At 42.9% G+C, this 13,236-nt stretch overlaps 2 protein-coding genes and 1 long non-coding RNA gene across 4 annotated transcripts; 2 read left to right on the top strand and 1 right to left on the bottom strand.

Moving 5' to 3' along the window:
* The first annotated feature begins 3,147 nt into the window (after nucleotides 1–3,147).
* On the top strand, nucleotides 3,148–9,183 carry fkbp11 (FKBP prolyl isomerase 11). Its single transcript, XM_061257532.1, has 6 exons — nucleotides 3,148–3,449; nucleotides 3,740–3,802; nucleotides 5,405–5,492; nucleotides 6,825–6,858; nucleotides 7,235–7,305; nucleotides 8,948–9,183. Exons 1-6 carry the CDS (start codon nucleotides 3,333–3,335, stop codon nucleotides 9,157–9,159), a joined length of 585 nt encoding a protein of 194 aa, XP_061113516.1. The 5' UTR covers nucleotides 3,148–3,332; the 3' UTR covers nucleotides 9,160–9,183.
* Nucleotides 4,683–11,238, bottom strand: LOC133139645 (uncharacterized). Of its 2 annotated transcripts, none has more exons than XR_009709826.1 (3): nucleotides 10,964–11,238; nucleotides 8,740–9,086; nucleotides 4,683–5,467 (listed from the first exon to the last, which is right to left on the bottom strand). It is a non-coding gene; the product is annotated as an uncharacterized LOC133139645 (long non-coding RNA). The 2 variants fall into 2 exon arrangements; XR_009709827.1 differs by lacking the exon at nucleotides 4,683–5,467 and adding an exon at nucleotides 6,956–7,068.
* On the top strand, nucleotides 10,282–12,322 carry rps26 (ribosomal protein S26). The gene is made up of 4 exons (XM_061257533.1): nucleotides 10,282–10,431; nucleotides 11,062–11,239; nucleotides 11,760–11,890; nucleotides 12,221–12,322. The coding sequence occupies exons 1-4, from the start codon at nucleotides 10,429–10,431 to the stop codon at nucleotides 12,254–12,256; spliced, it is 348 nt and encodes a 115-aa protein (XP_061113517.1). The 5' UTR covers nucleotides 10,282–10,428; the 3' UTR covers nucleotides 12,257–12,322.
* The last annotated feature ends 914 nt before the right edge of the window (nucleotides 12,323–13,236 follow it).

Below are 13,236 nucleotides of genomic sequence, written 5' to 3'. Positions count from 1 at the left end.
TTCTCTGTCCACGAGAGGATTTGATTGGTTAAACCTGGCCCTGACAGAGCAGATGCGCTATGGTGAAACTGCTGCACTGCAGTCGGTGTGTAGAGCAGAGACTTTTACAACACTAAATCCCCATAACATCACTGCACAGGGCAAAGGGGGAGGGAGCAAGGGGGAGCTGCTATAACCGCAGTTATGCATAACTGTGAGTATGTATATTCATGCGTGGGTGGGAATTTCATTGCCAGCACCTTTTCGTCAGCTTTGTCCCGAAGTTCGGCCCATCTGGCACCCCGCAGCATCTGCCTGCCCTAAAGAAAACAGTGCAGGGTAGACATTTCGCCCTAGCTGTAACATCCCCCTCTGCAGTGACACCGAGGACAGCGCACCAGAAGAGTCGCACAGCCCCCCACCCCACCACCAGCCTGCCTGCATGTGAGGGAGGCTTGCGTAACAGGACCCCCCCCCATCCCACCCCACCCACCCAGCACGCCCAACGCCTTAATTGTTTCCAGAACAGAAGTGCAGTCTCCCATCTGATGAATGTGTCGCCAGGCCTCCTCTCCCTTCTCTCTCTTTTCACTGGCACGCTCTGTCACTCAGCACCCCCCTCACCCGCTATAACCATTATGGGGTTAGAAAAGGTGATGAGACTCTATGTTACCCAGCAAGGAGCTCACTTCTGTCGGCCACTGACTGCTACTGACGACACCTATTGGCAGTCTGCATGGACTGGCTGAGTCCGAACAAGACCATTGTGCACGACACAACAATGCCTGACCACTTGGAAGTTATTGATTTTACTTTTATTTTATTGTTTTAGCATATTGGTGTTCTGCTGCTGTAGCCCATGCTCTTCAAGGTTTGATATGTTGTGTGTTCAGCGATGCTCTTCTGCATACCACTAGTGGTTATTCAAGTTAATTCCTGTCAGCTTGAACCAGTCTGGCCATTCTCCTCTGAACTCTCTCATTATCAAGGTGTTTTCGCTCATATAAATGCAGTTTTTTTGCTTTTTTGCACCACTGTCTATAAACTTGAGAGACTATTATTTGTGAAAATAAGTACCCGTGCTGCTGTCCAGGGAGGAAAGTATTCAGATGGGGGAACTGTCTGTGCCTCATTGCACAACAGCATTACATTACAGGCATTTAGCAGACGCTCTTATGCAGAGCGATGTACAATGAAGTGCAAATTGAACACAGGGACAAGTGCGATGAGGGCCCTAGAGGAAAATACAGTTCCGAGTCCTGGCATGACCACATAGATACAATTTGAACCCTTGAAGAATACCTCAACTAATACATACCATGGTTGGCAGCAAGAATACCTTGAGTAAAACAATAACATCAACTAATTTGAAGAAAACATCAACTAGCATACCACGGTTGACAGCTAGAATACCAACAATAACTATATATAAGTGCTATTATAATCTATGGCATACACAAGGCTAATCATGGTGGTGAGATAGGGAGGGAAAGGTGCAGCTTGAAGAGATGAGTCTTCAGTCTAAGCTTGAAAATTGTCAAAGACTCTGCTGTTCTGACATCCACTGGAATGTCATTCCACCACCATGGGCCAGAGCAGACAGAAGTTGTAACCGAGAAGTGCAGGTTCGGCGAGGGGGAGGAGCCAAGCATCCCGAAGTAGCAGAACGGAGGGGTCTGGCTGGTGTATAGGTTCTGATAAGTGATTGAATATATGCAGGGGCTAATCCCTTAACTGCCTGGCATGCAAGCACCAAAGTTTTAAATTTGATGCTAGCCATAACAGGCAGCCAGCGGATGTCACAGAGCAGGGGGGGTGACGTGTGAATGTCAGGGGATATTGAATACCAGACAAGCTGCGGTGTTCTGGATCAGTTGTAGGGGTCTGATGGCGGATGCTGGAAGGCCAGCCTGCAGAGAATTGCGGTAGTCCAGGCAGGACAGGACCATTGCTTGAACAAGGAGCAGAGTGGAGTAGGTGTTGAGGAAGGGACGGATTCTCCAGATGTTGTACAGCAATGACTCAGTCAGTCAGTGCCTGCAGAGGGCCTGCGTCGGCTACCCACAGTGTGCTTCTGCTACGCAGCGACTGCGCTCAGCCTGTGGTGCACTGAGGACTGAAAGTAGTAGCCGCTGAAAACACACGCTTTGCAAGAGAACTTGAGCTTGACTGTGCTCTCCTAAATTGAGGATGGCATTGAAATTTAAGGGATTAAGAACTTGCATATACAACTGAGAGAAAATAGACAATAAATATTTTTGTCTGCAATTGGAGGCACGGTTAGCATTGTTGCCTCGCAAGAGTTGGCATGTTCCCCCTGTGTCTGTGGGAGTTTCCTCTGGGTACTCTGGTTTCCTCCCACACCAAAAGACATGCATGCTAGGTTACTATACTCCTGCTGCTGTCCTTGACCAAGGTGCTGGCCTCAGAACTGGAGTTGGTCCTCGGGTACTGCACAGTGACTGGGTTACATGCAGAAGACAGAAGAAAATTACCCCACATGGTTCAATGAGGTATAACTTAAAACTTTACATTCCGGTGAGCAGGGTCTGATTTAGCAGGGGTCAGGTGTAATGACACAAATTTCAATTCACCATGAGGACCTATTAAAGTGCCCATTACAGTGCTTGCATCAGACCTTTGTGGTGAAGATCAGGATACGACACATTTACGTAAAATGAGTAATCTTTTGCTGACATCTAGTGGACGAACGGGGAACTTCAACAGAAATAAAACGATGAAAGATAAACGTGTCACTATTCAAAAGCAAGCAACAACTTTCTCGCTTTTCTATCCGTTCAACATACCTCTACCGTGATACTTTTGTGGAGTCATCTACTCGCAATATTTGCCTTCTTTCTATTAAAATGGTGGAAATTAAAAGAAAACAACTGGGCAAAAATTAAAATACAACATAGGCTTCATATTAAAAAAACGATTCTCATTAATCCACCACGTTGGTGGGACAATATTTAGCCTTCCAAAACTAGCATACTAGAGTGACCATATTTCAAACAAATAATTATTTTGAGACAGAAGCAGAAACATATGCTACTTTCCCTCGGGTGTCATGGAGAGGGGAATCGAGGTAAAGCCAGGGTAAAGCGCTAAATATGTCATGACCGGGAGGGGCTTATGGGATGGTGGCGGTCTTTCGAGGCGGGGATTCTGGATATCCAGGTGTTGGGACAGAAGTTCGTGTGACCGATGCCCCGTTATTGCTGCATTGAACACATCAGCATTTAGTCAGCGCGTGGCTGTCTGGGTTGGCTTGCATTTATTATTTGCATTTATTTAAAAATTATTGTAAATTTCTGGAACTAATTTATTTGGGGTGTTACAATATAAGAATAATGAAAGTTCAGGCAGGGGTCATCCTGGTTGTTTTGTTCGCCGTTTTCGGTTCTGGAGCCATAGAAGAGAACGACCAAGAACAGAATGCGCTGGAAGAATTGATCGTAGAGACATTGGTAAGTTTTCTTTACTTTTTAAATAGCAGAAGAATAAGCTGACATGCTTGTGGGTGTCGCGTAGCCTATTGCAGCCGGGGAGACACGTAGCAAGCAAGTTCTGAAAACAGTGGAAAGCGAAGTCGTTTTGATGAGTTTCCCTCGTACAGTTCTTAAGATGTGTTGACAAGTGTAATTGTTATTTTAAGATCTGTTTATTTTCTATTCGACCGAAATTTGGTTGGGGTTTATAGTCTTTTTCTTATTTTTCCACTCATTCTTTTTTTACTTCTTTCGCTCCCCCGTACAAGATGAAACCTGAATCCTGTATTGAAACGTCAGAAATGGGAGACACCCTACAAATCCACTATACGGTAAGTACAGTTAAATGAGAAAGAATCGTGCAAAATAATAAAGCCCATGCAATCTTATTTTAAATGTAACGCTCTGGAACCGCCTAATGGAGATAAATAGCATATGAGCTCTCGTGAAGACTAGAGTGAGTTTCACTTTGTTCGCGTTGCTGTGTCGGGGCTTACCCCTCGAAACGTACCAAGCTGTCACTTTGAAAAACACTGCCTTGTGACAAAGGCGTAATTATGAATGGTCTAAGAGTGACTGCCTCCACAGTTGTACACGATACTTCAGCTCGCCCTGTTAGACGTACTCTACAGGCGTCCAGTCGCCTGTAATCTCAAAGGTGGAGCAACACGTCAGCACTCTTCTGCGAAAGCAGAAGGTTGCATTTTTTTAGTTTGTTTGCAGAGTATCTACAATTGTCTTATACGTCAGTAGCATGTCATATTAATATGTAATATTGCTTTATGAACATTGTTTTAAGTAAATAAATAAATAAATAATGGAATGTGCGCAGGAGCTTTCCAAGTTGGACTTTCACCTTTATATTATTGGAGATTAGAAATATGTTGACAACAAGGAATACTTTATGGGTGCGTTCATAGTCATAAACTGTTTAGTCTTTGTAGCTCAGTTGAATAAAATTAAACCAGATTTCAAATACAATCATGTTATGAAAAGGTTAATTGTGGATAATTAACCTCTTATACATTGATCTGCTGTCTTCTCTGCTTTTGCCCTATATTCTGAATCTGACAAGGTGAAAAACAGAGAAGACGACAGAAAACAACCTGGGAGGGGATTGAACCCTCAACAGCAAATTCATAGGCCAACATCACTACAGGCTAAACAAAACCATTTTACTTCACTGATTGTAGACATGCTTATGAAGTTTAGTTAAACCCAGCAATCAAAATGCAATGAAATAATTTGCTACAGAGCATTCATATTAACGAGCATCACAGTTAGATTTGTGAGCAACATGTATAGTGGTTAGAGTGCTGGACCCCAGGCTGGGAGGGTCATGATCTCATATCTATCTACGACCCTGCCATTATGCCCTTGAAAAGGGCAGTTTGCTTTAATTCACCCAACATACATTCTGGCTGAATAAACAGTTTGGAAAATTAGTTCACGATTCAGATAAGGATATCAGCATCACACACGCTTATTCTACAAATAAACCAGCAATATCCACGTTTTAGTTATCGGCTGCCTGTTACCATAATGGAAATGCATTTAAACTTGCAGGATGGATTGATTGAAGTGCTGAATGTTGGGCTGACAGTTATGACTGCAGATGGTTGTCATGGGAGCGTGAGGCTTCATAATGGGTCAGGCTGCAATGAGCTGTTAATGGCTGACTTGTCTGAATCAATCAGAACACTTTGCTCTCCACAGCAAACTGCAATGATTGGTTCTTATCAAAGTGAGCATATGATAACGACACCGAATTTGAGTCTCATGAAGCCCAGTTCAGTGAAATGGGGCAGCTCCTGCATACACCCCAATAACATGACCTTGGAATAAAGACAACACACCTGCATTTAGAACTTGAGTGTGCCTTCACTTCTGCTGGACCACAATAAACTGTAATAATATCTTTCTCTATTTCCCAGGGAAAGTTGCTGGATGGCAAGGTCATAGACTCCTCTCTTTCTCGGGATCCTCTGGTTGTAGAGCTGGGGAAGAGGACAGTTATTTCAGGTAAATGGTAAATGGTTGGCATTTAAATAGCGCCTTTATCCAAAGCGCTGTACAATTGATGCTTCTCATTCACCCATTCATCCATTCATACACACACTCACACACCAACGGCAATTGGCTGCCATGCAAGGCACCAACCAGCTTATCAGGAGCATTTGGGAGTTAGGTGTCTTGCTCAGGGACACTTCGACACGCCCAGGGTGGGAATTGAACTGGCAACCCTCTGACTGCCAGACGACTGCTCTGACCACCTATCGCCCCCATTGATTTAAGTGATTTCACATAGGCCACACCCACTCAGGCCCCACGTATTCAACTGTCTGGTGGGAAAATTTGACTTCCGGAATCTCATTTAGCTGCAACAAGTTGTTCGAACCAATCAAAATTACTTTCTCTTCACAGCAAGACACAATAACTGGTTTGACAAAGCTAGCAATTGCCTTACAGAAGGACTTATCTGTGATAGATTGTATGACAAAAAGTTATTTTTTTAAAATGCAAAGGGGAAACAACAACCCACCTTATGAAATGACCTCCCTTCTGCTGATCACACACCTGGTTTGCCCACTGCAATCACCAGCAGGTGTGCAACTGGCCATAATCAGCCACGGACTCTGAGAACACTGTTAGCAGTTTAAGGTAGACTGGCGTTATAGCATTGTTAAACAGAACACATTTTTAAAAATTTATATATATATTTTTTATCATTTTCTTGTGAAGAGGTTTGGTCAATCTCTTTCAAACAGACAAAAATAGTTGTCAGACATTGTTGCAATAGATAATCTTTGGTAATACGGTTACTTGTGCTTTTTCTGACCTACTAGGAAAAGTGTAATGGAACATCACTCAATGTCGGAATTCCTACTTGTGAACTCAGGGCAAATTCATCTACCCTGACATTAAAATGAAACATACTGTTATATAGTAAAGCCTGACCTGCATGTGAATTGGTGTGAATCACTATTGCCAATGTTATTAGCTGGTTTGGGCAAACGATCTCTGAAAGTCATCTTCAAAAGTTATTTGGGAAAATGTCAAAGAAAATGCCACAGAACATGTGAAACCATTAGGAAATATACAATTTACTGACATATTTACATACAGATTAGTGACCAATGTAGCTAGACCAGAGCACAGTTAACGAGTGGTATATTTCTGCCATTGGGTCAGTGCAGTTCATGTGGTTATACACTTGCCACATAAACACCACCAGTTTTTCGCGGTCAGCCATGTTTCCACTGGGAAATTCCGACCTCAAAAGGTAGTATTAGTAACCACAACTATTCGTCCTTCCTGTCTATTGATGAAATGATTGTGGCTTCTCCTTGACAGGGCTGGAGCAGAGCTTGCTGGGAGTCTGTCTCGGGTAAGTTATCAAAGGAGAATAAAACGAATCACACAAGAGAATGATCTCCTACCTGCCACCTCTGTACAAGAACAGCGAAGAGGCTGAAAAGCTAGCTGCATGTGCCTCAGTGCAATGCCTTCTTTAGCAGCTGTGTTATAATGCATAGTCTTCTCCTCCTCGTGAATGGTGAATCACACAAGCATCAATCTACGGATGCAGAATGTTCACCTGTCACATTAAGTGGAAAGAGTAGACATGAAGATCAGGCATTTCATTCTCTGCTTCAGAAATACTTGCATGTGCATTATTTAGGAAACTGGAAAAAAAACTGCTTCATATCTATTCCTTAAAGTATTTGGCAAGAACTTTTTTTTTTCGTTGATTAATCTCCCAGACAAAAAATCAAGGCCACCATCCCGTCACACCTGGCTTACGGAAAGCGCGGCTACCCTCCGACCATCCCAGGTGAGCTCACCAGGGCTTGTGCTGCAGCTGCAAGCGTGCTGACCGTTCATAAGCGCTGGACTGTGGAATTTACCCCCTCTGCCACAGGCCATGATTGACCAATGGCAACAGGGTCAGTCAGACATGGTCGACACAGGCTGACAAAATGGCTGCTTTTGAATAATGCACTGCTAAACGAGGTCGCTGAATGAAACTGCAGGCTTTGTGACTCCCTCGGCAGGCACCCGTTCTGAATGCGGTGCATACAATAGATGTGAATAGGACCTAACAGAGGCGCCCACAGGCTAAGCCTGGTATGTTTGTGAAAATTAGCTAAGGTACAGAAAGAGGGGGGAATGCAATACAATGTTTATGTACTTACACACTGTACAAAATGGTGGCTGTGTGCACTACAGCACTTTTTCCCCACATAGTTTTGAATCATGAGAATAGATTGGCTCATTCATTTTACAAATCATGCTTTTTTATGCACAGAGAAACTTGAAAGGCTTTACATTTAGAATTTTGATACCTGGTTCTCAAAGCCGTCTGCTACAGTGGGGTTGGAGACACCCACCAAACCGCATTCTGAAGATTGACACCAACATAATGGCAAATTCCTGCTGATGAGTTTTACAGTCTTGTTTGTCCTCTCTTGCACCACATGATAATTACCCCAGACCAGTTTTTAAATTAACCTTCACACATGCAGTGTTCCAGCAGGTACACCTGCATGCCATTTAGCAAACAGACAGCTCTGATCTAAAAGAAGCTAGATATTTGACACATCTGGTAATGCTGGTAGTAAATTTAATAATTTCATAATATCCTAAACATGAATAAATTGCCAGGAATTGTAGTGTACACTCACCAAGCACTTTATTATTAAGAACATTTTTACTTTATTATACCTACTTATTCTTGCTTCACTTATCTAACCAGCAAATCGTGTGGCAGCAGTGCAATGCATACAATCATGTAGATATGGATCAGGAGCTTCAGTTAATGTTCACATCAACCATCAGAATGGGGGAAAAATGTAATCTAAGTGACTTTGACCATGGAATGATTGTTGGTGGCACACAGGGTGGTTTGAGTATCTCAGAAACTGCTGATCTCCTGGGATTTTCACGCACACTAGTCTCTAAAGTTTGCAAAGAATGGTGCAAAAAATTTTAAAAAATCCAGTGAGCAGCAGTTCCTCAGACATAAATGCCTTGTTAATGAGAGACGTCAGAGGAGAATGGCCAAACTGGTCAAAGCTGACAGGAAGGTGACAGTAACGCAAATAACCACACATTACAACAGTGGTATGCAGAAGAGCATCTGAACACACAATGTATCATAACTATAAGTGGATAGACTACAGCAGTAGAAGTCTAAAAAATTAGTATAATAAATACCAAATGAAGTGCTCACTGAGTGTATGTTTGAAAGTTGGTAAGGGTAACTTACCTAATAATTTGCATTGTCAACTTTAGGACTGCATCGAGCCCACACTAAAACTTGGGTTTGCATTCTTAGCCAGACCCTGGCCATTCACAGACACACAGCGCATTTTATAAGGTGGCTGATGCAGGACAAATCCTGTCCTTCTGCCTGGGCTTGATGTGTAGATTCGCTTGAGGGAATGAGTAAGTCTCTGCTCCCCACTCCCGCCCAGGTGACTCCCCGCTGGAGTTTGAGGTGGAGGTGTTGTCCCTCACCAAGCAGACGCCCTGGCAGAAGCTGGTGAACGACGTCCTGCCCCTGGTGTGCCTGGCCCTGGTGCCCACCCTGCTGGGTCTGGTAGGGCTCTACCTCTACAACAAGGCCAGTGCCCAACAGCCCAACAAACGAGCAAAGGACAAGAAGAGCAAGTTAAAGAAGAAATAAAAAATATATGATTTTTTAAAAACATGTACGTGTCCCGTGTAGGTAATTGTATGTCTGTGTATTTCCTTTTAACAGAATAATGTGTGCATTTATCTGAAAAAACTTTTGGACAAGTGCAGCTTGGCAGTCCTGTGTTAGGAGGGTTGCCATTACGACAGGGTATGCGGGAAGGGGGGATGGTGGGGTGTCAGGGTAGGGTAAGGATGGCTGGAAAGCACAAAGAACCAAAAGGTTTTGCCTCCAGTGCAGATAACATCCAGTGGCAGTGGCATGAAGCTATGGTAAGGAACTTACCATACAGGTGATGGCTCTTAAGTTACAAATGTTGAATAGTCGAAAGACATTGCCTGACACTTGTTTATGGTAGAATTTTCTCTGGTGAGTTTCACCACCAATAGGCCTATCGCTTGCATTACGTAATGTCCACCCCTGAAAAGTAGTTTCTACTTTTTTCCTTCCTGTTTCTGGTTCACGGCTCAACTTGCTATTCTCCTCCGTATGTACTTAGAGCAGGAGCCTCCAGCAACACCACAGTGTCAAGCATGCTTGGTGTTATTGTGTTATCATTTCCTTGTGTGGAATTTGTGGTGGTCTTGTTTTAAGCAAGTGTATCTATTTAGGAACCACCACTTATTTTGCCTTGCTGTGCCAATTATCTAGAATATTGTTCAGGTACAAATGGACACAAGCAGTCCAAAAGTACGACCACTCGCGCATACGCATAATTAGTCCTGTGCCTTATTTGGAAATTTCCAATGCATGAAGGGAAAAAAGCACAGTATGTATAACTGTCTTCCTAAGTAGCTTTTATGACGATCTGAGAAGTCAAAGGCGCACAGCGCCACCTACTGTTTTTGGATGGGGTCATAAAACTGAAAGCAGTTAATTCGTGATCATTGACTGGCAATATTTCATACTCGGCGAAACTGCGAAATCTAGATAGTTATATAGTTATAGTTATAGTTACAATACTGCAGTGTAGGTTTAGATAAATGATGTAGGCTACATACAGCGTTCTCTTTGACAATAATGTTGCTAGAGCCAAGCAGTATTAATTTGTTCCTGCCCCATGTCCTTTCGAGATGTAGATTTCACAAGTCAATTTGAATGAACGACATGTACTTTTTTCACATTGTAGAAATTCAACTTAATTTGTTCTGTTAAGTTTATATATTGTACACATAACCGGTTACTTCCTGTCGTCTGAGGAGTGGTATAAAGTTTCGAGTGCGACAACTTCCGGTCTTTCTTGCAGCCGCAGTAGCCAAGATGGTGAGTGCGAACTGGATTTACACGTGGGTCTAAATACACATTTCCCACTTTCATGAATGTACTGTTAAACGCCCCATTTATGCAGACACGCGTCGCACTTTTCTACTTTCCAGAATAAATGAATATATGTAATTAATGGAAGTATAACGCGGTAAAGTGCGAATACACGAGCTTGAAGTGGTGAGCTAGCTAAGTTGTTGGCAAACTGTTGCCGAAGATAGTTACCTGGCCCGTACATTTTGCCTAGTTTGCCAAGTTGGCGATCCAATTTGTCTCTGGTGAACTTACACTGTGATAATAACTCAAGTTGGTCCTATTCTTCTCCCATTTTCTAACGGAGCTATCAAAATACATACATGTATCATAGTAGCTAAGTAGATGAGCAAATGTGCTAACCTTACCTAGCCTCAGTGGCTGGTAATTATGTATAGTGACATAGAGGCATATGTACAGTTATAGCTATAATATTTTTGGCTGATTTTCTAAAAATAAGTTTGGGGATGCGTCGGTAGTTGGTAGCAATCAAGTTTACCTTTTTGTGCTGGGTTCACTGGTTTGCTGACTGGAGACGGTTCGAAATCTCGTCGTTTTTGTGTGTTTGTTTTGGTTTTAAAACCTCTGTCTCCACAGACTCTGAAGAGAAGGAACCATGGGCGTGCCAAAAAGGGACGAGGACACGTCCAGGCTATCCGCTGTACTAACTGCGCCCGCTGTGTTCCCAAGGACAAGGCGATCAAGAAATTCGTCATCCGGAACATTGTAGAGGCGGCTGCAGTCAGGGACATCTCCGAAGCCAGCGTCTTTGAATGTGAGTAGCAGCAAAGGTAAACATTCTTTGAAATAACCAGGGTTTATGTTCAAGATCGTCTATAATTACGACTAGGGTGTGGAATTGTGTTTTTATGTACAGCCAACATTTGTGCTAGTCTCTCCATTGCTTTGGCACCTTATTCATGGTTGTGACATACATGGTCATTTTTCTATTAATGTGACCATTGGTTTTGGGGTCAGATTTCTATGACACTGGTCTCAGTTTTAAGTTATCTTGGCACAAAGGTGTTAATTGGTGCAGTGTTCCCACAGCTAACCGTTTTCACTTTTACTGGGTGACCAGTATTTTATATTTTAATTTTTTTAACCTAAACGCAAGCTAATTTTATACTGTAAAGCCATTTCCAATGGGTCACAGACATTAAATACTTTTAAGCAGTCTCTGATTCCTTTGATAGTCTTGTGAGCAGATCCCTCACTTTGAGGTTTTATCTGTCACTCTGTTATAATTAAATATCTTTCCCTCTCTCCCTCCCTCTCCCTCTCTGTGTGTACAGCATACGTTCTGCCGAAGCTGTACGTGAAGCTGCATTACTGCGTCAGCTGTGCCATCCACAGCAAGGTGGTGAGGAACCGCTCCCGGGAGGCCCGCAAGGACCGCGCCCCACCCCCCCGCTTCAGGCCCACCGTAAGTCCACACCACAGGCAGTGAGGAGACGCTGAGGCTCTCAGACTCATGGCGATGAGGAGACGCTGATGCTCTTCTCAGACTGAGCCCCTCCTTGCCCATGGACCCCTTCTTTAGGACGTTTAGGTCATGGGTGGAAAGAGATTTTGGGGAGGAGGGTTAAATACCCACTGTCTTAAATGCAGTTGAATTGAGTTCTTGAAAGGACTTTTTTTATTTTATTAAAAATGGATGCGTGAGCTCATGACCAGTGTCAGGCGTCTGCAAGTAGTAAGCAGTTTCATCACCTTAATACTTCACTTACACAAAAATGCTTTTTTTTTGTAACAGGGTGGACCCCCGAGAGCTCCCCCAAAACCCATGTGATCTGGTCCGCCAAGGAGATGGTGTACATTTTTATGCTATATCAAAAATAAAGACTGTTTGGATATATCTTGCAGTACTGTGGTGTTTGTGGCAGCATGCAGACCAGTTGTCTGCATTTACAAGTTATGGGAAATTACATAGCATTTCTCATGTATGGCATTATAGCATTGCAAGAGTTGGCCTCAACAAAAAGCAGTTTCATCTATGCATGTAGGTGTTTGTCAGATTTACTACTACTGAGCACTAGGGGGGAGGGGAAAATAGGGACTGTAGGTAATAGGAGGTGCAGAAATGCAGCCAGGGAGCTATTAAACCTCTACTCCAAATAGTCTGACCAGAACCCAGTATTGTTCACTGGCAGGACCATTTACTTCAGTAAATTAGTATTCTTTTTCTCTCTTTGCATCTTGGACCCCCTTAAGAACACGACTGGAGCTAATAACATTTAATCTCCAGACCAATAGGCTAAATGTGGCTGACATTTCTCCACAGTAATGTGGGACTGACATCAAATTATGGGAAGTGTTTAGTTGCAATAATTTCTGCTAAAGTTTGTGAAACCAGTTTTCACAGGGTAAAACAGCAATTACTTTTTCACAGGGGTGACATGGATGTTTTTTCATTAAATCAATGAAACAATTTAAAATGTGTTTATTTAAGTTTCCCTTTATCTAATATCGAATTTTGTCTAAAGACCTGAAACAATTTTTCACAGCATTACACCCCTGGTCATACCTGTTCATCTTGCCGTTTTCTGCTTTTACTGATTTAATATTTGATTTTCTCCGTTTGTAATCAAACAATTCACACATGTTGGGTAAGTGGCTTTAAGTCATCAAGGGCCCAAGGTATCAAAGCAGCCTCAAACCACCGTGCTGCTACCAGATATACAGAACATACATAATGGGCTATTACTCATGAATATTTTTCCCAGTTAAACATGAAAATGAGTCAGGAGAAACAATACTTGTAGTATCTAT

This window comes from Conger conger, chromosome 10 (assembly GCF_963514075.1).
Source record: "Conger conger chromosome 10, fConCon1.1, whole genome shotgun sequence".
NCBI classification, from domain to species: Eukaryota; Metazoa; Chordata; class Actinopteri; order Anguilliformes; family Congridae; genus Conger; species Conger conger.
This window is presented reverse-complemented; position numbering and strand designations above follow the sequence as displayed.

Excerpts from the sequence above, each read along its gene's own strand:
- rps26 (XM_061257533.1), top strand. Across the intron at positions 11,240-11,759 it reads CGAAGCCAGCGTCTTTGAAT|CATACGTTCTGCCGAAGCTG; the intron begins GTGAGTAGCAGC and ends CTGTGTGTACAG. Across the intron at positions 11,891-12,220 it reads CCCCCCGCTTCAGGCCCACC|GGTGGACCCCCGAGAGCTCC; the intron begins GTAAGTCCACAC and ends TTTTTGTAACAG.
- fkbp11 (XM_061257532.1), top strand. The coding sequence starts at position 3,333 with ATGAAAGTTCAGGCAGGGGTCATCCTGGTTGTTTTGTTCGCCGTTTTC. Across the intron at positions 3,803-5,404 it reads CCCTACAAATCCACTATACG|GGAAAGTTGCTGGATGGCAA; the intron begins GTAAGTACAGTT and ends TCTATTTCCCAG. Across the intron at positions 5,493-6,824 it reads GAAGAGGACAGTTATTTCAG|GGCTGGAGCAGAGCTTGCTG; the intron begins GTAAATGGTAAA and ends TCTCCTTGACAG.